The following is a 27,585-nucleotide window of genomic DNA, read 5'->3' on the forward strand; positions in this document are numbered from 1 at the left end:
TTGAAAGAATGAATTTCATTGGTAATGCTTCTTGTATTAATAGTTCTGATTTTGAAGGGATTTTTCTGAGGTGCTACAAGGGAATTTGAGGTGGCGTGGTTTGTGGGTGAGGTCAAAGGGGTGGTGGAAAAAGATTGAGGGAAGTCAGGGGTGGTAAGACTACAATGAGATTGGAAAATCGGGAAAATATTAGTGTTGGGATCCCAAATATATATATTTATTTATTTAATGTTGATAACATTCATACCAGCATCGGGGAATTTTTAGGAAGCCCCCAAATCTGTCCCCGCAATCTGCGAGTTTCGGGTGAGAAATCTTCGGAGATGGAAATGCAACTATTTTTAAATTTAAAAGTACTTTTTTAAGAATTTCAGCTTTGACTTTGAATTTATTTAATTTAATTATTGACAGTCTAGATCCGACGTCTTTTAGAACCAATTCTGTGGCAACAGTCAATATCAGAAGGTGAAATTTTGATTTCCAAAAAATCGTAGCAGCATTTGATTATTTTTAATTCAAGCGTCAAGAGGGTTTCCAAGTCTGAGGGTTCTTCTGGGATGCCACAAAAAAATTAAGTTGGCACGACGGGAGTGGTCCTCAAGATCAAATACTTTGCTGACAAGGGAAGATTGGAATTCAGAAATGTCTGATGAAAGGTTGGATACCTGTTTTGGAGATCTTCGATGGGGAAAATTTGTCTTCAATTGCACTTAATCGTTGAGATAAACCATTTAGTTGTATAAGAGAGAAGCATTAGTTGATTGAGAATAGCCATTTGAGTATCTTGTATATTAAGGATGGAGGAATCAGGTGCTTTGGCTGCCTCGGAAAGGGAATTGGATCTGGTTTGAATTTGAAGTTGTGGGTGAGTAGATAACTTTAGGACCAGGATTTGACTCTTCTCCCGAAAGCAAGAGTAGAAGAAATAGGTGGGCAGAGAGGAGGGGAAATTTTATCATGATTGATGTGTTTAAAAAGAAATTTGACATTTGCGTAGGGAACAATAAAGAATCTATCTATTCTTTCTTAATGACAACAATTTTTTTTATGAACAATCTATTTATTTTCTCCTAGTTTTAGTTTCTCAAATTTCTTTTGTTCCTTCATTTGGTTGCTGTATTAAATTGACATAAATAGTTACGAGCATATATATAAGTTTCTATCAGCAATCTTATTGTGCAATTTGCTTGTTATAGCCTTGACATGGTATTGGTATTTAAATTAATATTGTGATAATGTGCATTGCTATAGGCTCAAGCCAAGTGATCTTACTGGGGAGAATCCTGTGCTTTTGCGTTATGTAAAATACCAAAATGTTCAGAATATACAGGTGAGACTTCCCATATTTTAAGGGTTTACAGTAATTGCAGGGGGTAAAGTCTCTATCAGTTGTAAAATATTTTAATTAACTTCTTATTCGAACAGCTTTCATTATTGTATTATATGGGAGATGTATGTGTGTGTGAAAATATGTGCATTTTGCACACTAGGTCTGGAGCCTAGGGAAGTGGATAATGTGCCTAGACTTCAGACATACAACTTAAAAAAATTAACATCCATAATTCTATGATGGACATTTTTTTTTCAGCATCTGTTGGGCCATTTGCCTTTTATGGTTTACATGGTGAAACAGTTAAATGTCTATGTTAAAATTATATAATCTTAATAAAATACAATACATATTTTGTAATAAAATACAAGTTTTGTTTGAATTTTGTACTAATGACTTTTCTCACTATGTTCTGAAAATGATATATCTTTTATTAAAACAGAAATTACTAATGATATCAAGGTATGGGGAATCTTTTTTATGCCTCTTAGAGATTCTTTAAGCACTTAGTTATGTTGCAAAAAAAGTGAAATTATGATATTATATTTTATTCAAGATCATGGCATAATGCTGGAATAAATTTGTCATTGATAAAGTGTAAAGTGTGTGCTTGGTCTCAATAGACAAGCTGGAAAAGCAATATATATATTTTTTTTTGGGATAATCTGTAAATTTAAGGACTTGTTCTTTTGCAGCAGGTGTTTTTTTTCACGATGGAGAGGATTCTCTTTCAAATTTTTTAAGCTGTTTGTCTCTATCTTTAACAACTTTTTTAAACTATTTTTTTCAAAACAGGTTAAATCTGGCCTACCCAAAAGTTTAATGCAAGTGTAAATATGAAAAAATGTAACCACAAATGAAATTATAAAAAAAAAAAAACTTTTTACATAATTTATGTTAGAGGGGGTTTAACTGTATATAACTAATGGACACCTCCGAACAACTGTAATCTCTGAACAACGGCCATATTTTTTGGAACCAAACATGTCCCATAGACTTAACATATAAGAAACTGAGGATTATATACTCTCGAAAATTGATTTGTCAATTAAAAGGGTCATCTTTCAATTCAGAACATTGCAAAATTCTATACTTATACAGGGAAATTTTTTTAAAATGTCTCCTGACAAAAAGATTGTAATTTCTGCAATTTGAAACATGGTCTCATAATTTTAGAATGTCTGCCTTATAAGTTCTACAGGAAAAAATATTTTTCTAATATCCTGATCGATAATAATATACATTCTTTTCTAACATACAAACAAAAAATACCACCAAATCGTAAACTTTCTCCCGTCTATCCTAAAACTAAGAAATTTCATTTTAGCAGAGAGCGAGGGCATATAGATGTTCTGAAAGATTTCCGGGAAAAGGGAAGCCAATGAATACACTATCTGCTATTATCTTCTCCCCATTCCTGCTTCCTATTGTTAATTTTTTTCCCATTGAATAAATTTTTTTTCGTTCATTTTTTTTTCCTAATTTTTTCATTTTTTTATTTTCCTGTTCGACTCTTTCTATCTTGCATCTCATTTTTAAACTTATTTAATGTATATGTGTGTATGTATGTGTATATAGGGCCTCAACTAGATGCTTGGTCACCCGGGGCAAGTGCGCATTTTTGCACCCCCTTGTAATGTTGGGGAGGCTTAAGAATAAAATTTGTGCCCCCTCTGGTCCAGTGCCCATGGCACGAGACCTGCCTGCTCCCCCTAGTTACGGCCCTGCGTGTATATATATACATGTATATATTTCTTTTAATTTGGTCGAACTTATACTCGTGCATGCTTCTCTCCTGTTTGTTATTTTTTTTTGTTTTTACTCCCTCTCTTTTTGATTTGTATATTATATATATATCCATGCATGTATTTCATATAAAACAAAAATTTAATTTTGTTCACCTTGTTTCCTTGTAACGGGGCAATTGACCCAAAACAATAAAGATTATTATTAATATTAACATTATAAGAAACCTCCAAACAATGGCCACTTTCGACATGGAGTATGGAAAAAAATATGGATATCGAATAAGAAAACATAATTTTTAAGCTGATTTTTAAGGGAATTTTCTCACTTCCCAAACTTTATGGTGGAGATTATGTATGCTTTATTTTCCTGGGTACAAATGTTAAATGGGTATACTGCAGGCATTGGAGGGGAAAAAACTTAGAGATTATATATAGGGGACAACAGAAGAGACCTGTTGTCGGCACTCTAATCACTAGAGGGATATGCAAGTTATACGATTACTAGAAACCCTTTATTTATTTGGCACTCCCTACTCCAAGGGATGGTTCTGTCTTAAAAAATGGTGTTCACAAATAGGAATAGAAATGCCCAAGTTATTAATTTTTTGAGAGGGATGTGTCAATCTTTTTTTGTAACAAGAATGTGTGTCAGTGCCTATGTCTTCAGCTATCAGATTGACCTTAGGAACGCCCTGGAAAGAAGGTCTAGTTAAAGGTTCATTCTTTGTTCCCACCTGAAACTACCGCTACCTCCCCCTAAATTCTGTCTCTTGGGGCAGTTGGCCCCCCCCCTCTAGTTATGACCCTGGTTGCTGGTGCACACCGTCTTGGTCTATATCAGTTTTTCTCACTTGTTGTGTTCTACCTGAGCACTGCAAGACTGAATTTTAGGATGTCATAATAGTGCTGTAGATTGAATTATCAATTGTTATAATATTATCAATTATATAATTGTATATTTTAATATAATCGATTATATAACTGTCATAATCAGTTACAGAATAGATTGTAATTTCATGTGCTATATACATAGATCTCAAATTTTAGGGGTTTTTTTTTTTTCCAGAAACAAAACTACCATTCCCAATAGTGGCCACATTTTCATGGTCCCGTTAGTGGCTGTTGTTGGGAGGTTTTATTGTAGATGGGAAGGGGTTTTTTTTACTTCCATCTTTATTTCCATTCTTTGTAACATTCATGTTACAAACAACCTGACAAGAAATGCTGTATAAACTTGACATCCTCTGTCACACATGAAAGGTGCACTTGTATAAATTTTGTAGTTAGTAAGAAAAAACGGAATCCTTCTCTCTCTTAGCTGTTTGTCTTTATCTATAATAGCTTTTTTTTAAATATATATATTTTTTTAAAAACAGGTCCAGACATCTGGACCACCCAGCATATTAGATTAGTCAGCTCCATCATTGTTACGGGGGGTGGGGGGTCATTGTCCTCAAGGCCAATTACAATATTCTGGTGAAAGTCTTAATTCTTGTTATATGTTTGTTTCTAATTTGATCATTTTTGTCGCACCACTGTCATTTTCTGCACACGAGGGCTAATTAGACCGGGACCTACAATTTATTGCCAATTCCGAATGGCAGGCTTGTTTTTTATACTCGTCGAGAGGTTGGTACGCTAACCCTTGATGGGGGACTCCCTGCGGTAGCAATTTTTTGCTGCGGTCAAGTCGCCGTTTTTTTGTTGTACCCCTGTGTCAGGAAAGTTTTCTGATGTTTGTTTCTAAAATAAATATATATACTTATATACATTTATGTCTCAATTTCAGATTTTTGTGAAAGATAATCAAGGAAATAGTGAAACAACACGAATTGATCACTTTGCCTTTATAGGAAGCCCAATTACTATGACAAGAATGGCGGATTTCAAACGGGTATTTTTTTTTTCCCCCAAATTTGATTGAAAATACGTAGTTTTAAGTGGGTATCAAATCATCTTTTTCTTATCTCAAACTTTCTGAGCCTATTGCTTTCTAACAGGGTTGGGTTTCTTCCAGACAGAGTGGAAAGAAACTGAAAAAATGTGCTTTAATTACAGTTTAGTTAAAGTACACATAATTAATGCTTGTTATTTCACCTCATTGGTTGTAAAATAATATAAATAATATCAAATATGTTTTAAAAACAATATTTTTTTAAATATTTATCAATATCTCACCAAGATGTGCAATATTTAATTTTCCAATAAAGCGCACACATTAAAAAAAAAAAAATATTTCAATTACTGCTCAAAATGTTAATCTAAGTATAAAAAATATACAATTTAAAGCATAATTAATACATGTTTGTAGAAAATAATTAGTTTCATATGTTCAGCACATTTATCTAATTACTTGGCAATATATAACTATAAGGAGTAAATGCCACGGTTAACAAAAATGTAAACGTATTTTAAGGATTATCATAGGACTTCTGTAAGATCTACAGGCATTCCCTATGGAGTAAGACCAAAGCTGCTGGGAGACGTCAGATATAACAGCCGATTGAAATGCAGGCATTCCCTATGCAATAAGACCAAAGCTGCTGGGAGACGTCAGATATAACAGCCGATTGAAATGCTTAGAAACATAGAAACATTTTCAATCAATATTTTTTCATCATTGTGAGTGGCTATCTCCATGAGGTGGACAGAAGCATGCTCAACATAATTAGAAATGTTAAATTGCACCCAATATATCAGCTACAGAGAGAGTGCGCAAATAGTCCTGATCATAAAAGTAATTTGAAGTTCATAAATAAGTAAAGTAAAGGACTTTTTATTTAAATATACAAAACTAATAAAACCATCAAAACTGATACTATATTAACATTACAGTTGATAAAATCCTCTTGTAGCAGCAGTAAATTAAGCTTATGATTGCATGAGTATGAAAGGAAGTAATTTTTTAGAAATCTGTTTCTTCCATTTCTTCCGCATTCAGTGGAAGAAACCAATTTCTTCCTATTGTTTTATCCATGGTTTTTTCCTACTCGGAAGGAACTTCCTAATCGTGGCAGTGACATACCTGATGAACTTTGTATGTATGTCAAAATGCTTTTAAGCACCCTTTCAAGTTCTGCAGAACCCAAAAGAATTTCCCCATCTTTTGTATTCATTCATTCTAAGCTGAGAAATCGATTACGGTGTACAACTGCTAAAAAAACTTGTTTTTCAATGTTGCACTGCAGTAAGAGAAATGAGGATTTTTATAATATTTTCTGATATTTTTCAATTATTTATAATAATCTGTTTTCTAATGATCTTTAAAATAAGATGAAGTTTTCATTTTTAAATTGTACAGAAGAGATCAATGCAGTTTAATAAGTGAATAATGTTTAATTGTTTTGTTACGTAAAAAAGTTAAAAATGATTTTGCCAATTCGATTGAAATTGGATGTATGGATTTTGAATGTTCAATGAAATTTCTCTAGGTCATAATTCATGTAATTTTTATAAGTGATTTTACTTGTGCATAGTTAAATTGCTATAGGCCTAATTCAAATTTTTTGGGGTATGTATTACCACATCTTGCAATGTAGTGCAAATAATTAATACAGAAGGAAGACTGGTTTCTTCCGCTTGGAAAAAGCAGGGTTGGCAGTTTTTCCCAAGCGGAAGAAACCAGTCTTCCTTCTTGAACAACTGGACAGTTTCCCAATTGTTGAAAGACTGATGCAGTTATTAATTTGCATACATAATTAAATTAATGAAATTAAATTTACTTAATGTTATAAAAAATATACATTTGCTATATCTAAAGCATTAATTCTAACTTATATGACAAATTATTGAAAGGAAACTACTTTCTTCCACTCAGAAAAAAACCTATTTTTTTCCTGCCAGTTTTTTCCATGGTTCATTCCACAGTTTTTCCACTTTGGAAGAAACTGTCCAGCCCTGCTTCCTAATGAAAATTTGGGTGAGCATATTAGTGCTCCTTCAGCATTTCCCATCCAACATGAATCGCAGTGGTATCTGCTTATAAATTTTATATCATTTTAAGAGAATTTTTTTCTCCCTGCAGCTTACTCAATAACATTTCTGCAGACCCAACTATGTTACTGCTGTTTAGTGGTTGTATCATTATGGGTTTGCAACCCATAAACCCAGAGATGTGATTTTAAAAAAATTCAGCCACTTGACTGGGTAATTTGCATGTGACATCTGTATTTGTTTGATCCCTACAGTTTTCTAGCATGGTGAATGCGAGTTGGCTTCTCCTTTTGAAAAAGGAGTCTATAGAACTTATAAAAATAGAAGGCTTATAAAAAAAGGATCATTACAAATCTACTCATTTCCTAATTTTTTTCACTTCTGATTTGGAAATTAGATGGAAGTACACTTCAGAACACGACATTCACAACCTCAGACTTGCACATATATTGTTGGGTTCCTGTTGTGTTTTTCTATTTATACTATTGTTATTAGTTTCCTCGGGTAATAGTAATGAGATATATTGGCAGTGCTGTGGCTTATGCATGTGTATTTGTTTGATTCCTACTAGGGTTTTCACACCTGTTCTCTCTCTAAGGAATTTTGACAATATCCCATTCCTGAAAATTTGGTCAAGAAATCAGGGAACTCTTTTTTGCAGCCAAGTTAACCCACAATGTGATATGAAAAAATAATTGCAAATAAATAATGAACATTACAACAATTTTTGTACTTAATACATATAATTACATTTACAAAGTATTCTTTGATATGTGTTTATTTTTTTGGCTATAGCAAAGATTATTTTTTGTGTTTCAGGTTGCTGGAAAGAAGGGTGAAAGTCATTGATGTACAGAACTTTGTGGGTCAAAGTGCAACTAATTATATTTAATTTGTTGCTGTGCTTAAATGTTTTGATGTGTGAAAAAAATTATTTGCAAAATGGTTTCACAACAGTTTATATGTTGCATTTTATTTTCAAAAACATTGTATCTTTTATGTAAAATTTCACTTTTATTGCTAATTGAATTTAAAATTATTTTTTATGGACATCTGTAAAATCAAGATATGGTTATAATTTCTGTCATTGAATTATATAACTGATCTGTATGAGAAAATGTAAGCTATTGAACATTCCACAAGGTTGATTCTTAATTTATCCCTTTTCCAAATTCTCAGGAATAATTATTTTTCAGTGTTATTTAATGTTGAAAATGCTATCACACCTCCATAATATTTTCAAGTTTTTTTGTGAAGGAATACACTAATTTGAATCTTTTTATTTTGTTGCATTTAATCATAAGCGTGATTTTCTTACTTTTGCTTATTTGAGAACAGAAATTTTTATTAATATTTTTTAATAATTTGAAATTGCTTCTTACCTGTGTTTGTGTAACATATATTACGAAAGCTGAATATGTTATTTGTTTATTTTTTTGTTAAGAAAAATGATTAGAGGCTATAAACTGCGTTGAGAGATTTTCAATATCTAGGTGAAGCTGTTTCCTGGTAAAAGATATCATTTTTATTGAAATAAAAATCAAAAATTTCAAACCAAGCAGATATGTTTTATATTAGTTTTGAAACATCAAAATATTGTTCCAATACAAAGGTTTTTGATTTATAAATTGATCTTACTGTAAGTGATTTTTCATTGGTCGATTGTTTTTTAGCATAAGTGTGAACCACTTATTTCAGAAACTCCATAAACGACAAAAGATTCAAAATAGTTACTGGTTTCTTGTAGTTGATTGATGTATGCTTCGTTTGTGAAGAAAACTACTGAAAAAACATTTTTTATACCCCTTTATTTTGTGCCCCTGAAATATTCGTTTAGTGCAGAAACCCAGCAAGCAACACTTCTGCACTAAAACTTGTAACAGGTGGCAGCACTGACATCATTGGCATCATCAAGCAGACATGGAAACTAAAGAAAAGGCGAAAAGGTGTTGTTAATCCAAGCTCTTACAAACATCATAGTATACAAAGCATGAGTTTAGGGCAAAGAATATGCCACTTACAAAGGTAAAAGACTCTGAAAACTCTTCCTGACAAAATCAATTGCAAATTTTTCAAACTTGGCAACAAAGAAATTCCGAGGGAAATTTGAAGTAATTTCTATTCAATGTATAGAAAGCAAAGACATACAAAGTATCTTTGAAAAGTAGTTTCCATGCTCATACAAGAAAACCGTCAACTCTGACATAACGTCAGGAAGGAACATTCGAAAGGAGAAAAGAATCCCATTTATAAAATATCTACGTACAAACACTTTGTCATCAGCCATGGTTTACCTGAAAAAGTGAAATCCAAGACGTTCATTGTGGCTTGACTGTGAACATTTTCTTTGAGAAAGACCACTTGCCGTCTTGAACCGCCAACTACGAATGCCTACCCTTCTGGCAAAATCCCAGTCAACAAGAAAAAAAATTGATAATCTGCAAAAATTTGCTGAATATACCACAGACTATGATGAATTCTGCAACATGATTTTGAGTTGGCCGACACCTGAAGTTGAAATAAGAGAAGATTTTGACTATGTCGAGTAGTGAATGATATGTTGCATATTATTATTTTATTTCTACAAAATATCTGTAATTGAACAAAATAATTTAGTGTTATTGAAATGTCAGCTTTGATGATTTTACCCCTAACTGAACTTACTAATATCATAAAAATTTTAAAATTGGTGAAAATTTTTATTTTATTGCAGAAACCCCCGTAACTGCAGAGGCTAGGATTTTTTTTACCCCTCTCTCCTGAACTTTAGTGAAATATATCGTGTGAACTTTAATGATATGTATCGTGTTTTCATTTTATATATAGAATTGTCCTTCACATTCATGAATTTTTTCGTAAAAAATATCTGCGTTTAGTCAAGTTAGAAGGATAGCTCTTGATTATCTCAAAATTTGAAATGCTGCACTTATGGGGTTTCTGAAATAAGCGCTTTATATATAATTTCTTTGTGATTTACAAATTTAAAATCAGAATTTTCTGAAAATAAAATTGCTATTAGAACTATAGCTGTTCTGTTCGGTATTTGGTTCTCCCTTTTGATCATTAAATTCTCAGAATCAGCTTAGTATTTTATCCTGGTTTAAATTTGATATTTCGGAAGATTACAGTAATGACAAAATTTAACTATTTTACCTTGTCATCACATTTGCCAGCATAATTAATTTAAAAATAGGTCTGAAAATCAGTGTGCATTTTATACATTAATACCTTAGCTATTTTTGATGGAACTTTAAATAGACTGTTGTTTGAAAGAAATACAGAACAGTATTTCTTTTTTGCTATTGATATTTGAAAGTAACCCTATGGAACCTTTTGTATGATTGAAAAGAAATGAATTAAAGAAATCAATCAAAAAATAGCAGGGCAGCCCAGTAATATAACAAATACACGGTCACAACCGGTAAAATGCTCAACGCATTGTTTATAGTGTGTTTTAACCCTTTAACTGACATAGCAAAAGTCTCTGTCCCCACCCTGTGAAATACCATATCTTTTATGAAGTAAACTTTTCTTCAATTTCCAGCAGGTGCAAAATAAGGGGGTAGGAAAATGTGTCAATTGAGAAATCAGCTTTATAATATCTGTGCTTGTCATCGCTAAAATTAAAGGGTTTTAAGGAGGAGATATTTTGCCAATGTCTGAGAGAAGGTTAAAAAAAATAGTCTATATATTGTAAAAACAATGTATGGGTGTTATGATTTTGGGAATGATGCGCACCGTACATTATATAGATAGGGTTTGGGAGAAGATTGACCACACACACACACATGATCTAAACTAATATTTTTCTCCTGGTATTATTTATATGATAGAAGATTAAGTTTTAGCGAATTTACAGATGCAGAAGTATAAAATGCATTCAATTGAACAAAGGTAGAGAAATGAAACAGCAAAAGGGGGGGGGGAGCAGATAGTTTTTTGCTTACTATACAAAGTGTGTTAAAAAAACGAATGTGTTCTTTTTTTTTTGAATTACATTATCCTATCAAGTACAAAATGTCATGAAAAGACCAAATCTATAAAGAATAAATATTAAGCCAAGAATAAACATTAAATTTATAACAAACCAAATGACATAAAAAGGTACGGTTTTCACTAAGGTAACTTATCATGGCCCAGAGTTCTTTTTGATAAAAAAAAAAAAATTTAAATTCCCCACTTACAGATGGTGCTGCAAAACAAAAACAAAACAAAAAACAAAAACAATTATATAAAATTGATTTTTCTGTGTGTATGTTCTCTATACAAATCTGTAGTTTCATAACAATCTTTGCCCAATTTTGTGTGCACCAAACAGGCCCCAACATAAAAGATAGGCTACTTTTATTTTTGAAAGTTTGTCAGAGTTGGGCAAATACCTGATTGGGTAAAAAAACTCCAGCAGTAGTGACTTTTGTTACTTTGGTTTCCAAACAATGGTTTGTCACTTTTTTTAATGCTCCTAGTATATGAAGAAAACCCTGGCAGTGCCAGTTATTACTGCTATGCCCGAAGCAGAATGTTTTGCATTGTTCTGCAACGAGCCCTCGGCTGAATAGAAATGTTCTGCAGTAAAAAAACCACCATAATAGTGTTTTCTATACTTTTCCTTAAAATTCTTCCAGATTGCTCTGCAAGTAGCACTGGTTCTGCGACCTACAGATTTTGGCATATTCTGCTTTGGGGACTGCTAATTCGATATATAGAACATCAGATTCATAATTTTTTCGTAACGTTGAAAAAAATTGATTCGAATTCGAAAAAAAGTCATAGGAAAAATTTTTCAGGACCCCCATGATCACAGTATTGCCCTTACTGAGAGGCTTTTTCCAAGGTTGGCATGTATGCAAATATAGTAATTTTTAGTAAATAAATGACGTTACTTATTCATCTTAGTAACAAACTTGCTTCTGTTTAAATGGCCATTTTGAAATGGTACTCTGGTTGATTCAATCTTCTTTTTTTTTAGAAAATAGAAAAGACTATTCCATGCACACGCACAGGCAAAAGAAAAACCTCTCGCAAATAACACATATTATCCATAAGGATATTTTTTCCCGAGAGCAGAGGTTCCCAAACTTTTCTTCTTCCGAAACTGTTTTTTTCTTATCGCTCCCTTTAATTCAACTTAATCATTAGGATCCTATGTTATACCCAAAAGCTTCTACTGCCCCTCCCCTGGACCATTTTGTTGCTCCTAGAGGGCAATATTACCCACTTTGAGAAAAGTAAAATTTTCACATTGTTTTTGACATTTTTTAATTCAAATCGCATTACATCATAGTTTTCATATCCTATTTCAAATGCTAAGGCATGTATTTTTGTATGATTTTCTTTGAAATTGCTTGACATATTGTTTCTGCTGGATTTAATTTTGATTATAAATTGTTTGTTAAGAAGTATTTGAGGTAAGGTTTAAAAATTGATTTTATATAAATTTCAGTTAATATAGTTATTGCTGTGAATTTCATTTTTATACATGGGGGATGGTTGTCCCCCACCACAGCACCAATGACGGAGCCAATTGATGTAATGTATATAAATTGACATCTTGCCTCCCCTGTCTTTACATCATCATTGTGCCACCCCCCAGCCATTCAAGTCTACCTCCGCCTAGACCAGTGTTTCCCAACTGGTGTGCCCTGGCATCCTAGGGTGCTGCAATATCAGCTAAGGGGTACCATGAGATGTTATGGAGATAAATCAAAAAAATATATTACAGTCCACTTAAGGTCTTAATAAATCAAGTTGAATAAATTACTCTTATGCATGACACTTATCGGATAAGTCACCATCAGTGGTTGCAGTGTCAGCAATCTGAGCTTTTGCCTGAGTCTGGCTGTCCATGTACGGTCCCGTTCAGAGTGCACGAGCTCTAAGGAAAGATGATTCGTTGGCTTTGTTGTCTAGTGCGCTCATCTGGCAAATGAGAGGACATAGGCTCACAATTTCCCTCGCACAGTTATGAATTTTTTTTCTTGGATTTATCTTCGCATCAGCCAGCTGTCCAAACCTTCGTAATAATAGTGGAGGGTGACATCTTCAGATAAGCTGAAAGACTTCATTTTTCAACACTTATCAAGATTGCAAAATGCAATAAATATGTACTTTCCATCTCTTTCTACTGAGAATCTCGACTGGGTTGTCTCACCATTTGATTTCGCAGACGGTGCTGAGAAAATAGATTTCATTGCATGCCGAACCAGATGAATTTATTGATCTTTGAGCTGATTCAACACTCAAAGGTAAGCTCACCAAGAATGAGGCGTCCGTGACTGTTTTTTTGGCTAGGCGGAGAGAGAAGTATCCTAAATCTAATGAAGAAAGCAATTAAAATGCACTTTCAACATCATATCATTCTATGCGAGCAAGCCTTTTGTGATTATGGAGATAATGAAATACAAAGCAATAAATACACTGCAAGGCCTTGAGGACGATATGGGTGTTTCATTGCCAACTGTAAGGCCTGATATCAAGTGCCCGTGCTCTAAGCATCAATCAAAAGTTTCACGTTATTGTTAATCGAACAAAACTCTATTGATGTATTTTCACTGGGTGTTTTTGTTGTAGTAAACTCTGTATTTAAGGAAGGGTGCCCGAAATTTTGATGTTATTCCCAAGGGTGCCGCAACTTCAAAAAGTTGGAAACACTTTCCTTGACGGTTATACTTCTTTGATCTTGAAAATCAATATCCTAGTATTCTGTAATGATCTGTTGTATGAATTTTGAACGTAGTTGATTATTGCATCGTATGCTTCCTTGTTCTGTAAAAAAAGACGACTGATACATGTTCCATGTCTATTTGCCTCTACGATTATTGACTTCTTTGCAGCCTTTAGACTATCTTTGGTCATCAAGTCTAGATAATTTACTTTATTTGAATCAATATGTATACGTCTTGTTTTTTTTCTTTTTCTCCCGTTCAATTTTAAGTGAAAGTGTTATGCAGTGTGTGTGTTTGAATTTCTGAATTCGTAATGCAATATTTTTTTTAATTGGTTTTCAAGTATCAGAAAACAACCTTTAGTATCTCAGTTAATGAAGATAACCATTTATTCATAAACAATGTTATGAATCCTAAATTTAAAAAAATATTATTTTGGGAGATTACCCTTTTTTAATCTTAAAATTATTTTTCACTCTGCTGATCTCAAGTAAATAATGCTGAGTATATCTACATTTATTTTGGGACTTCAGTTTACTCTCTATGATTCACTCCCATAAAAATGTATGAAATTTTTCTTTTGCAAAAATGGATCTAAATTGTTAGTAAATTTTTAATAAAACAATACATCATAGCAATTTAATTTATTAGAGTGGATATTCAAATAGAGCTAAAGTTGTTAATCAAGCACAAAATATACAGTTTACCTTTATTTTACTGTCATCCTGAAATCGGAAAATCACACTTAGTAAAGTTTAATAGTAGTTTCCGTGAATTTTATTTCCAATTCTCTCAATTTGGTGCAATTTTATAAACCTCTGAACACAAATTTTAAGCAGCTGTTATAAAATAACATTGGCAAGGAATCTACTTTTTTATGTAAAAAAATATTGTACTTATATAGCAGTAATTTGTATTGAAATGACATTAAAAGATGTACTTTCTAAAATACCAAAAGAATAGAAGAAATTAGTACAATGGGGTTTTTTCACGTAGTTTAACCATTTATATTCAAATATACACTGGAGCATAAAGCAGTTGTTCTCGACCAATTCATGGTTCATCAGAGACTCCAGAATAGTTTGAAAGATATATTTTTACCTATAAAAGAGCCACTTCAAATTATAAAAAGGTACACAAATGAATATCTTCAGCTCGCCATGACACACACTTTGAGAACCACCACCATAGAGGGTTAGATTGAACTAAATTTCAGCATTGATTTTTTCTCGTCAAAAATAATGCCAGCAACTTTTTGTAAAACTGTTAGTCAGTGTTACCTGATGCTGCTATAGCCGGTTCTACAGTGATTGGAATGGAAATGTTTGTTACAATTATATTTTCTTTTTTATTTCACTTTCTCAATACAATGTTCGAGCTAGCAACCAAAAAAAGAACTTTCTTCAAATGAATTTTTAAGTTTTCTCTAACTTGCATATGAATAATGTATTAATAAAGAATTGAAACATCAATGTTTTTGCATGGAATCAAATATTGAAAGAAGCTTTCAGATCTTTGCATTCTTTATCACTAAATGTATAGAAAGTATAGTTCAATATATGAATTAAATTGAAAGACTGGAATTACACTATATAAAAGTTTGATAAAAGTCCTTTTATAAAAGGGCAACTAGTAAGTATATTGGTTAGACTCGAGCAAATGTAATCAATAGGCTTATTGGTTGTTTTTTTCCAAATTTGGTAAAAGATCTTATCTAGTGTAATCCCGGCTTAAACATTTTTTCTCAGATGTTGAACTTGGTGTGTCTATACACCGGATGTGTGTATATGCTTCATCGACTACACACTGGTCTGCTATACACCAGATTGACAAGTTTCAAAACCAATACTGACAAACATGAGGTGGTTTCTTTCTCGCTGCAGATATCCTTTTTTAACCCCAGGGAGTTCAGCCCTGACTTCAACAGTGAAACACTTACAATCCTTGAAGTAAGTCAAGAATCGTATGAATGAGGAGAGACCAGTGTGATTCCTAAACAAAACAAGGAGTGTCTATAGGAAGTTGGCGCTTTCTGCTCTCCTAGAACAGGAACGCTTCTTTTTTTTGACAGACACGAATAAGGAATGGCGTAAGAGATAGTCATCGCCAATGTGCACAACGGCTTGATTCTGATGAAGATAGTCTCTTCTGGCGAAACACATGCCGCAGCCCAACCTGTTTTCAAAGAAAGCAATGTAACTTGAAACATAATTGCAGCTCTGGTATTATTCATTTATACGTTATTGAAAGGAATGGAATCATTCACGTCGATGTATAAGTGGATACAAAGTGGGGGGGGGGCCCGCGAAGGCAGTCTATCGCCCCCTGTTCCAATACTGCACTAGAGATAGAGTGGTACTGCCCGTACGCGATACACACCCTCGGTGATTCGCCTCATGTCCACCACAAGGGTGCGGCTGGCATGGGCTTCAGCCCAATTTTTTTACACTATAAATTCTCTATAGAGGGGCCTGATTCACCTGTATCCTGTGCTCTTTTGAAGAGCATGTATCCACTTACGGTTGGTGGTTACGCCAATAATCCTTGGAGGAGCTATTTTCTAACGGTTATTCACATATTTGCCTGAAATATATGACTGCTAAGTTGACAAAACAACTACCGGTGAATCGGCCACCTTGACTTTTTTTCATTTCATTTTCTATATAAAATGTGCAGGATTTTTGAAATCAAACTTCTCTCTCCCCTATTTAGAGGGCTGTGTGGAGTGTTATATTCATAATAAGACTATCAACCGATGACGGATTAAAGCACCAGCGGATCATTCGGTGAGATTTTACTACAGCCAGCTTACTCTTAGTTGTCATAATGGCATGGAATTTCGATGATACGTCAGCTTATGAGCTCGAAATTTATTTTAAAATATTTCAAAAAGTCACACTGACCGATGACACTGTAACACAAAGTAAAACGTACAATTTTGAAGCCTCTGCGGTACCTATGCTGATGAAAGTGGAAGGCAGGCTTCAGGACAATCAGGAGTTCCGATTTTGCCGATGAACAATGCTGACCTTTCAAAACAGATCTATTAGCGAAGCGCATTTACAGAAATGACGTGAACGCCACTGCTGTGTTAAGAGCATTTGTCCTACTTTTACCTGAATGATCATATAAACACACACAACTACCGTATTTTGGGCTACAGGAAACTCACTCGCAATCCAAGTACCCCCTTTGTAGCCTGCAAAAGTGATGGTATGGTGTGTGGTTTTACCGCAATTTATTTTTCTAAAGTGTTGACTCTAAGCTCCAACCAATACTACACTAAAGATCTCTACTGTGGTGTTGCTCCAACAGGGTTTTAAACGTGTTCCGCCACTACTCTGGAAATTGGGAACCGCAGAAAACTAACTTCAGCCGACCACCACTGCGACGACGGTGGGGTTTGAACCCGGATCCTCGCCCATCACTGACCACCACAGCGGCAAGTTATCTAATATTCCGTCACTAGATAACGGTGACATTGACAATGCTTGTGATCCCAGAACAGCTGCACGCAGTGGCGGATACAGGAAGGGGTGATCGCCCCTCCCAAGAGCCTTCAAGGAAACATATATAATTCTTACTTCAATGAATTCCCCGATAACTTAATTTTTTTATTAATATTCTTAATTTATTTCATTTATTATTTTTTCTCAAATTTTCTTTCGTTAAAATGTATGCACTCCAGGAAGTGCTACCTTGAGCTTTCTTCTGGTAGAAGGTATAAAATAGAATCCATATATATATCCGCAGGAGGGTCAGTTGTATTCTCGCTAAAGATAGCTTTGATTTCTGTAGCGATTTCGTGCGATTCCGCCGTCACGCTGGCTTTCTGGTGCAACTATGAGACATACATACCCCTAGCGCCTAAGGGCACGTGCAATTTTTAGCGAGGAGCGCAAACGTACACCCTTCAGTTTTCCTGGTAAAGCAAAAGGCATTCAATAAGATGAATATCATCGTTTCCTAGATATTATTATTTTTTTTCTTTTTGGGGTGTGGATTCACAGTCCTTTATGCATTAAACATGCAAGCTTGAGATGGGCCAAAAAAATGACAGCATCGTCGAGAAAAAAACTATTTTCGGTAAGTGAAAATTTTAAAGTTTTAAAACAGTGGTGGTGTGAAGAAAATGTCTACAACTTTAGTAGCACATCTGGGTTTTCAGAGGGAATAAAGTTGCATTCGTTTGCAGATTCTCTGATATTAACATATCGACATGGCCTCCACAGGGTGAGGTTAACAGGGTTCAGGACGATTCTCTTATAATTTTTTTGTTTTTTCACTCTAAATTCACTATAGTGAGGCCCGTGAAAAATCTGACCAGACTCCACAAAAAATCCTAGCTGAGGTGCTCTGCTGCAGAAGGTGGACATTTGAACATAGCCTCTATAATATCTATGAAAATATATGCTTCTGCTCTATTCAACAATTTGAAGCCTTTATCATTTGAAATCTTTCAGGTGCGAATAAATGAGTACAGTGGATCCCGCTTATAACGTTTTAAAAAACGTTGCAAGCGGAAAAACGCCTTAAACGGAAAATATTAATAAGTATTGGTGAAAGATGAGACCACGAAAATGCGTCGTACTAAGTGAGAAAAGTTCTAAGAGCAGGGGAGCAACTAGGCTTGGTCAGCCGCAAAGCATTTTGGGACCTCTTGTAATGATGAAGGGGAGATAAAAGGGTGAAACTCCCATTTCCCCCCCCCCCCGGTTCCATCGGCCGGGACACCAGACTAGCCTGCCTCCCCTAGTTTCTGCCCTGAGAAACGTTATAAGCGGAATCCACTATATAAAATTGATAATATAGTGTTGAACGTTCTGTGGGAATTAAATTTAAGCGTGAAAAGAATCTTTTCAGACAAAAATCGTAAATTTAATATGGTGCACTTGATAATCACAATAAATTATATTTAAAAATGCAAATCATTCCATTTTGCATGAAAGCCAGCTTCTTGTAAATTTAACATGTCTTTGGCGGAAAAAACATTTGACAATCCTAGTCTGCACAAAATTGAAAGAGAAATTTATTCTTTTAAATTGTGCAAGTAAAATTTCATGCAATTTTTTTGTTCTTAAATTTTACTTAGAACCCACATTTTTTGAAATAAAAATGCGCTAATTATTTTTTGTTATCGAAAAAGCCTATTCTACAGTATAGTGTATTCCATAGTGCATGTATACTTGTTTCGATAACTTTTCAATGCATATTTCTGGAACTAATAGAGATATGTGTGAAAATTACTAGTACAGTAGGCTCTCGCTAATCTGGCACATATCACAGGCCAGGGTGTGCTGGATTAATACTACTTTTTTAACAGTACATGCACCTTGTACACATTCCTTTCAGGCACAGATCCAGAGCGATGTGTTGGGGGGGGGGGGTTACCGTGGTGTCCGCAGACGCCAAACATGCTTAAAATATAAAAACTAATATTTTTTAAAAATTAAAGGTAAATTAAAATTTATATAATTAAAAATTATATATTTCTCAATAAGCAACGCACATATTAAAAAAATTGCTTGCAGCAACTAGTGTTACAATTAATGAATAAGATGTTTTTGACAATAAATTTGGACATTTGTTCCGGCTACCCTCGCAAAAAAAGTTTGAGCGGCCGACTGAATAATGTGTTATATTTATAAATATTGTAAGGAATTCTGATGCACCTTATAAGCTAAAAAAAATGATATCAAATAAAAATACATCCGTATATAAATTCAATATGTATATATTTTTCTAGCTTTTCATCTCAAAGTGTAGATACTTTATTAATGTAACTTTTTGATCACTGTGAAAGTATTAAACGTTTCTCATTGCGACGTTTTGATAACAATCAGGCAAAATAGTATGAATAAAATAAGGATCTCGGTCAACCAGAGGAAACCAATTCTGAGCTACCTCGGATACCCGAAACCTCGTTTAATAGTGACGATTCTTGAATACTTGAGAGAGAAAAATAAATCCAAACCCCGACACACAAAAACAGAGCAGCTATGTCTCGTTTGATATCCTATTTATTTGCCGGCCAGTTCATGAGGGACCCTCAGTTGGATCTGCTTGGCTCGTACTTTATTCATATCAGCTCAGTACTTGTCACCCAGCCAGAGCGACCCTCAGGTGGGCCCTCTATGGACTCTGCTCGATTCGCTCAAGACCTTGTTTAGTCTTTACCCTTGATCTGCTTGGCGTATGCACTGAAAAGGTTGGGAACCATTGCTGGAAACTCAAGCGCCCACAGCCGAGCTCCGCTTACTTCAGCAACTTTTGGTGTTCACGAATACGCTTTGAAGACTTGACGATTTATTTTTAAGCTTTCCCCAGTAGCACAACGATATAGTACAATATCTGGACCATATTGTTATATATCGAAATGTCAGAGGAATATCAGATGTCATAACTATGATATAGAACGATCTTGTGCTATATGGTGCAAATTATTTATGATGTTAATTGATCAAGTCTTTAATTTTTCAGTCGAATATGTATTTGATTCCATGTGAATAATCTCTACTTTGAAGGACAACAACTTGGGACAATAAATTATTTTAATATAGATTGAAAAACATAGATCTATATCATGAACCTGACAAAGATCTATATCAGATTCTCGATATAGACCTGATATAGATCTTTCAAAGAAGACATAGTTCTATATCCTCAACGTGACATACATCTATATCGTGAACCTAACAAAGATATATATCAGATACACAATATGCTGATATATCAACATATTGTGTCCATTTAAATAAAAATATTGCCTTCAAATAAAAATTTGGAGAAAATTTAAAGTCGGTACAATTTTTTGTTTGAATGGAAATTAAAAACGTTTGAATGAATAATTTTTCATAAGAAATTTTAATTTTAATAGGGTTAATTATGTTGATATTTAAAAATCATTTCATCAGTTATAATTGAATCCTTACTGTGTATGTTTTACATCGTAGATGTTGGTATTTTAGTAGGGAGCAACAACTTATCCACCGTAACTTTAATTGCCACTTTATAATTGCACATATTTTTTTAAGTTAGAAAAATTTGCTCTTGTTTTTGTTGTATATGTGTGTTTTTCTTAAAATTATTTATTTTTTCACTTTGATGTGTTTTCATTTTTTACCATACTTTGAGAGTTTTAACTTTTTTGTGTTGCATATTTTTATTATGTTTTATTAGCATAAATTAATAATTTTAAATAAATAATTAATATACTACACAATACATTAATTTGTTTCTTGTGTTATATATAATTTCCTTATTTATAATATAATTTTTTCAATTATCTGCCTCAAAATGATAAATATATCTCACTATTTCTCTATTTTGTAATTTTTGTGTGTATACATATGAAAATGAATAAATTTAATTGAAAACAAATAAAACGAACCATAACTTGTAAACTAATGTAATAATAACATCCTGTAGTCAGTTCTGTTGTGGTGGGTTAGTAAGATGCGGAGTTACAGATGGGATGGGTTCAGGGTACATGGGTTCAAACCCACCCACCTACAGAAAAATACACTTTTTTAAAATTTCTTCTGAAAGGGCGCCATCTATCGTCCAAAATTTGAAGTATTTGAATATATCATATTCACGATATAGATTTATTTATCTCTGACTATGCCTTTTTTAGCCAGAACGATATCGTGACCTGATATAGATCTATATTGGAAACTGAAATTTTATGATATAGATCTATATCTTTGTGCTACTTGGGTTTCTTCTTTCAATTACTCACGTTCTAGACAATTAATTTGTCTTTCTGTGAACGATTTTAGAAATTCAAAGAAAATTCTGTAACACACCAAACTGGCAGACAACAAGTGGCTAGGTCAGTGAGTGACCAAAAGAGCAATCTAGAGAGTTTGCAAGCACGTGAGTGAGCCAAAGAATTTCTTAGAGCGAGAGTAAGCAAAAGAATTTCTTAGAGCGAGAGTAAGCATTTTTGAATGCCCAAACGACTGACCTACAGAGCGAAAGACTAGTTGAGAGAGTGGCCTAGAGGCAACCGTCTTAGACACATCCTGAGCTGTGGTGATTTTTCTGAGGCTCCCTTACACCTGGCGAGACGTGTTTACTTTGTCGAAAATTTTAACTAGATATTATCTTCATGAAGTCTCCCCCTCCCTGCACTTGAGGTCCCTGCCCGAGGGGGGCATGCATTAAGACAGCATTGCCTAGAGCTGGGGCAAGTAATCAAACAGTGTCAAACACCTGAGTGACCGACCGAAACAGTGTGCAACCATGTAAATGACAAAAAGAGTGGCTTAGAGTCATAGGTGTACTGCACAGCGAAATGTGAGAAAATGACCAAAAAAAGGGAAATAGATGGCCAAATCTATAGTTCTATCACTTTGGTTCCCCCGAAATGAAAGTGGTCCCCCCCCCCGAACGAAATTTCTGGCTACGCCCCTGACTTGCAGGAGTGGGGTGGCAAGCGGGTTATAGCACAGGGTGGTGAATTCGAGGAAAGAGTAGTCAAGAAAATTAGACTGGAATGGAAAAAGGGCGACAAAGTTCGTGCAGCCCTCGGGCGGCAAAACCATAAATGCGCTTCTGACTGAAGAACATCAAAATTACTCTCAATCTTCAAACCTAAATTTCTCGTTGGATTTTAAATAACTCATTAAAGGATGAAAACTTTATATTGGAACCAAATTAGCACGTTTTTCGGAATTACTAATCAGGAAATACAAAATATAGGAAAAACAAATACACAAAATACTGAATGGTAAATCGGTCTTATGCGAGTACGAAGTCAAGGTAAAATATGAAATTATTTTATAAATATTAAAATATAACATTGAAAAGTTATACAAACAAGTATACAAGAACTAGATGTTGTGAAGATATTTATTATTTGAGATATTAATTTTTTTAAGGAAGGAAAAACTCATCTCTCCCTCTACCGGGAGTCGAACCCGGGTCCCTCGATTGCCGGACGAGTGCTCTGACCACTAAGCTACAGAGGAGATAGAGATTTTCCTTCGCTAGAGCGTATATATATGCCGAATGGAACCGCTAATAGCTCATGGACGACGAGCCACCAGATGGCTATATGTATGACATGAATGTCGCTCTCCACTTGTTAATACAAGTGTAGAGCCTCAATATATATTCTTATATGTATTACTTTACTTTGTACATTGGCTCTCTCTTAACAAGCACGCTCTGGTCACGTGAAAGAATCTCAGTACATTCTGTACTGAAACACGAGATGATCACGCGACCGGATGCCCCTTCGGAGGGTCCGAAGGGCCATGTGTGTGAGAACATCAGTTCAGCTCTCTCTTATCTCTCTTAACATATGTACCATGTAAATAATATCTTCTATATAGCATCATAATTAAAGATAATGTATCTACAACTACGTCTCATTCATACGGAGTCAGATGCAATTGCGCTACCGTCACCACTTAGCATTAGATTCAGCACAAGATATACAGGAACTAGATGTTGTGAAGATATTTGAGATGTTAATTTTTTTATGGATGGAAAAACTCATCTCTGCCTCTACCGGGAGTCGAACCCAGGTCCCTCGATTGCCGGACGAGTGTTCTGACCACTAAGCTACAGAGGAGCTATCGGTTCACCGTCCATTGCACGGTTCCGTTCGGCACATATATACGCTCTAGCGAAGGAAAATCTCTATCTCCTCTGTAGCTTAGTGGTCAGAGCACTCGTCCGGCAATCGAGGGACCCGGGTTCGATTCCCGGTAGAGGCAGAGATGAGTTTTTCCTTCCTTAAAAAAATTAACATCTCAAATAATAAATATCTTCACAACATCCAGTTCCTGTAATCTTGTATTAACAAGTGGAGAGCGACATTCATGTCATACAAACAAGTATAGATGTTTTCGATAACAAGAAATAATTAGCGAAAGTTTCAGTAAGATATGTGGGTATTAATTGGTGCACGTAGTTAAGAAAAATTTAAGATTTAAAAAAAAAATTCATGAAATTCTGATTCCACAATTTAAAATAATAAATTTTTCTTTCAATTTTGTGTAGACTAGGGTTGTCAAAATCCTATTCAAAAACATGCTTTTCCCCCACAGATACGTTAAATAACAAAAGCTTACTTTCATGCAAAATGAAGTGATTTGCATTTTAAAATAATAATTTCTTATGATTATCAAGTGCACAATATTAATTTTCAGATTTTTTTGCCTGATAAGATTCTTCTCATGTTAAATTTAATTCCCGCAGAACATCCGACACCATACAATCAATTTTATACATTGTATTCCACTTGTAATTTTCCTCAGGGCCGAAACATGGTAGGGTGGGAGGCGTGCTTGGTGCCCTGGACCGGGGGGGGGAGCATATTTCACCCTTTTACTTCCTTTCAACGCGACGGGGGGGGGGTGCAAAAATGCTGATCGTGCATCTGGTCACGGCACTGTTCTTAGAACCTTTTCCCGCTTAGTACGATTAATTTTCGTTATCCCATCTTCAACGAATTTTCATTGATGTTTTTCGTATACAGCGTTTTTCTGCTTAGAACGCTTTTTATGACGGTTTTTAAAGAAATGTTATGAGTGGGATCCACGTACTTATGTATCCGCACCTGAAAGATTTCAAATTATGAAGGCTTCAAATTATTAGATGGAACCGAGGCCTATGTTTTCATAGGTATTATATAGAGGCTATGTTCAAAAGCCCAACTTCTGAAGCAGGGCTCTTGAGCTAGGTTTTTTTTTGGGGGGGGGCTTTGCTCAGATTTTCCATATTTTTAGGCCCCACTACAGTGAATTTGTAGACTTAAAAATAAAAAAATCATGAGAAGCCCTGTTAGCCTCACCCTGTGAGAGCCCCTGAAGTGGCGTATTTATAGGGAACTTTGCCCAGGGTGGCCAATTCAGAGGGGGGTCAAATGAAGAATGATTATCCAAGAAAGCAGCAAAATTTGTATGATCCTCAATAAATCCACCTCTGCCTAGATTGCTAGGGCCTAGGTCAGTGAGTGACTATAAAGTGATCTAGAGAATTTGCAAGCTCGTGAGTGGGCAAAAGAGTTACCTAGAGTGCGCGCAAGCATGTGAATGACCAAAAACGTGACCTAGAGAGAGTGTAAGAATGTCAATGACTAAAGGAGTGATCTAGACATGTCCAAACTTGTTAATGACCAAAATAGTGACCTAGAGAGTGGGAAAGCATGTGAATCCTCAAAAGAGTGACCTAGAGAGTGGGAAAGCATGTGAATCCTCAAAAGAGTGACCTAGAGAGTGGGAAAGCATGTGAATCCTCAAAAGAGTGACCTAGAGAGTGGGAAAGCATGTGAATCCTCAAAAGAGTGACCTAGAGAGTAATCTGGAGCGTGTGCAAGCTTGTGAATAGCCTAGATTTAAATGATCAAAAGAGTAACCTAGCAGGGAACCATGCCAGTGAACAATGAAAAAAGCGACCTACAGCATGTACAAGCACGCGAGTGACCAAAACAGTGTGCAAGCATGTGAATGACTAAATGAGTGACTTAGAATCACAGGTGTACTTGCAGGAGTGGAGGGAGGCCAAGCGGGTTATTGCAGAGGGTGGCGAATTCGAGGAAAGAGTAGTCAAGAAAATTAGACTGGAATTGGGGAAAGGCGGCAAAATTCGTGTAGCCCGCAAGCGGCAAAATCATAAATACACCTCTGAGCCCCTGCTTATGTCATTACCAAGGAAGATGCAAGCGAATGCAGCGCCATTCCCTGGAAAAACCCCAAATGTGCCACAAAAGTTGTAGAATTTATTTTCTTCACAACACCCACCCCTATTTTAAAACTTTGAAATTTTCACTTACCGAAAATAGATTTTTTTCGAAGATACAATCATTTTTTGGTGCATTTCAATCTTGTATGGATTGCCAGGGAAGGTTTTTTTTTTTTTTTTTTTTATCGGGACTGAAGTCTAGTACAGAAGGGAAGATTAAGATGAAAAGAAAAAGTGAAGTGCTCTGGATGTACAACGTTATGACAACGCAGCCAATTAGGAGCTATCACTGTGACGTCACAAAAGAGAGTAGCTTACTCCGCACATTCGCTTTAGGATATTCATTGCTCCGTATCTCGATCCATAACCGCTATTACCAGTGGCGTAGCCAGGTTTTTTGTCAATGGGGGAGCAAAATTGGGAAAGGCGCCATTTTTCTATTCTTAATGCAGGCGCAAATTTGAATTTAAAATGAAAAATCAAATTAAATTTATTTTCTGTTTATTTTTCAAATTAAATAAACTTTTTAATTGATTTAATTAGTTTTTATTCTTTTAATCAATATTAAAGTCGTTAGTAATATTTTATTTTTTACTGTATACTTAGGGTGAACATACATCCCGTATTTGCCTGGACAGTCCCGGGTTTTTTTTTGCAAAAATGTCTCGGCTTTTCACGTGTTTTCAATGAAGCCAACTTGACTTTTATTCTTCAAATCAACGATTAAAATTATCTTTCCAACTCAGAAACTACATTACGATGATTACGACTACAAATCAGAATATTTGTTTCACATATTTGTGATGCTTTTTTTAATTCACTGCAATTTGAAGTGGTGCTTCATTTTCCTTGATTGTCGACTTTGCTTACTTTTGGCATAATTTTTGGCGATGTCCCGTATTTTCTCGTATTTCGAAGCCCAGTTTCACGTATTTTTCTCGAGCAAATTTCGTCAGCCTATATACTTATGAAAATACAAACACCAAAACATCAACTGGTAAATTGCCCAACAAAGTGACTGAAAAAAAATAAGATTAAAATAAAAAATAAATAAATGAAAAAGAAAAATAATTAATTTAAGAGAGAGAGAGAAATGAGAAAGTGTAGAAAATGTAGTGTAAGTGAAATTGTAGAAAATGTTCAAAATTCCATTCAAATATTTTCATCATGTTACTCTATCATCGTAAGTAGAATGATGTATCACATACTACTAAATTGCAGACGCTCACGCAAAAGGACGCTTTGAACTGAAAAAGTTTTAGAACTGTTCAGGAATATTAAACGAATTAGTGTGTGCCGGATAATGTATTTTGGAGAGTAGGAGGCACGTTAAGTGTTTGATGTGTTACTATCCATCCATATTCCAAATTGAAAGTGAAAATGGCAGGTGCATGAATGGATTGAATATCGATTGAAATAATTTTTATCGGATATCGCTGCTTTCTGTGGAAAACTTTTTAAAGAAAGGCCTGCTCGAGAAGTTGGAAAACCTAATCTCAGTATGTATATTTTTAGTTAAATAAATCCATTTGGGCAACCAGTAAAACAACTACAAAAACTCGCAGCTGTGTTCCCAGCTATAGTCCGTTTCAGGTTAACTTTGCAGTGAAGAGGAAGCTACGAGGGAACCGCATCACTCGTTGCTATGACAACGAAAGCCTCTTAACCTATGTATCGATGCGCGGCCTCGGTAAGGTATGGCTGATTCTCGCCAATCTCGCAGAAAAAAAATATTTTTTTCGTATAACGTAATGCTTGTAGAAAAAATTGCAGTTAGTAACAATTAGCTAATGAAAAAGAAACCATCGTCGATACTTTCAGAAATTAAAGTGGGGTTTTTGAAATATTTTTTTTTTATTGAAAAGTATCTTAGAAACTCCTATTAACCCGGTTTTCACGTTTGAATTTGGGAATAGCCCCAAATAATAATAATAAAAATGATACCAAAAAAAAAATTAGAATTCTTTTACTCACTTTTCTTGCCGAAAAATTTCCGTCGTCGCTCACCCACCCGAACGCAAATACGTCGATGCCACTTGTTATCACTACAGTTTTAGTCATTTTTTACGGATTCCCATTCTATGGAATCCTGACTTAAAGTTGTAGAACTATTGGATTCTCTATTACTTAATAATTGTTGTTGCTCCAACATGTGTTTCATCAGGCCATCTGCAATCCAAAATTCCTCTTCCTTTCAATAACGTGCTTTATG

General features: G+C 34.7%; 1 protein-coding gene and 1 non-coding gene across 2 annotated transcripts in view; both read left to right on the forward strand.

Moving 5' to 3' along the window:
- LOC149065451 (thioredoxin-like protein 1) overlaps positions 1-15,148 on the forward strand; it is a 64,126-nt gene extending 48,978 nt beyond the window's left edge. Inside the window, exons 6-8 of the mRNA XM_089253842.1 lie at positions 1,252-1,330; positions 4,868-4,972; positions 7,831-15,148. Of these exons, the coding sequence (XP_089109968.1) occupies positions 1,252-1,330; positions 4,868-4,972; positions 7,831-7,860 (214 nt within the window). The 3' untranslated portion in view covers positions 7,861-15,148. The remainder of the gene's footprint in view (positions 1-1,251; positions 1,331-4,867; positions 4,973-7,830) is intronic.
- An 8,184-nt stretch (positions 15,149-23,332) lies between these two features.
- Positions 23,333-23,404, forward strand: TRNAA-GGC (transfer RNA alanine (anticodon GGC)). Its single transcript has one exon. It is a non-coding gene; the product is annotated as a tRNA-Ala (tRNA).
- The last annotated feature ends 4,181 nt before the right edge of the window (positions 23,405-27,585 follow it).

The sequence above is a fragment of the Pholcus phalangioides genome, unplaced genomic scaffold, assembly GCF_987345545.1.
Source record: "Pholcus phalangioides strain wild (caught in Gottingen) unplaced genomic scaffold, Ppha-v1.0 ptg000039l_1, whole genome shotgun sequence".
Classification (NCBI taxonomy): domain Eukaryota; kingdom Metazoa; phylum Arthropoda; class Arachnida; order Araneae; family Pholcidae; genus Pholcus; species Pholcus phalangioides.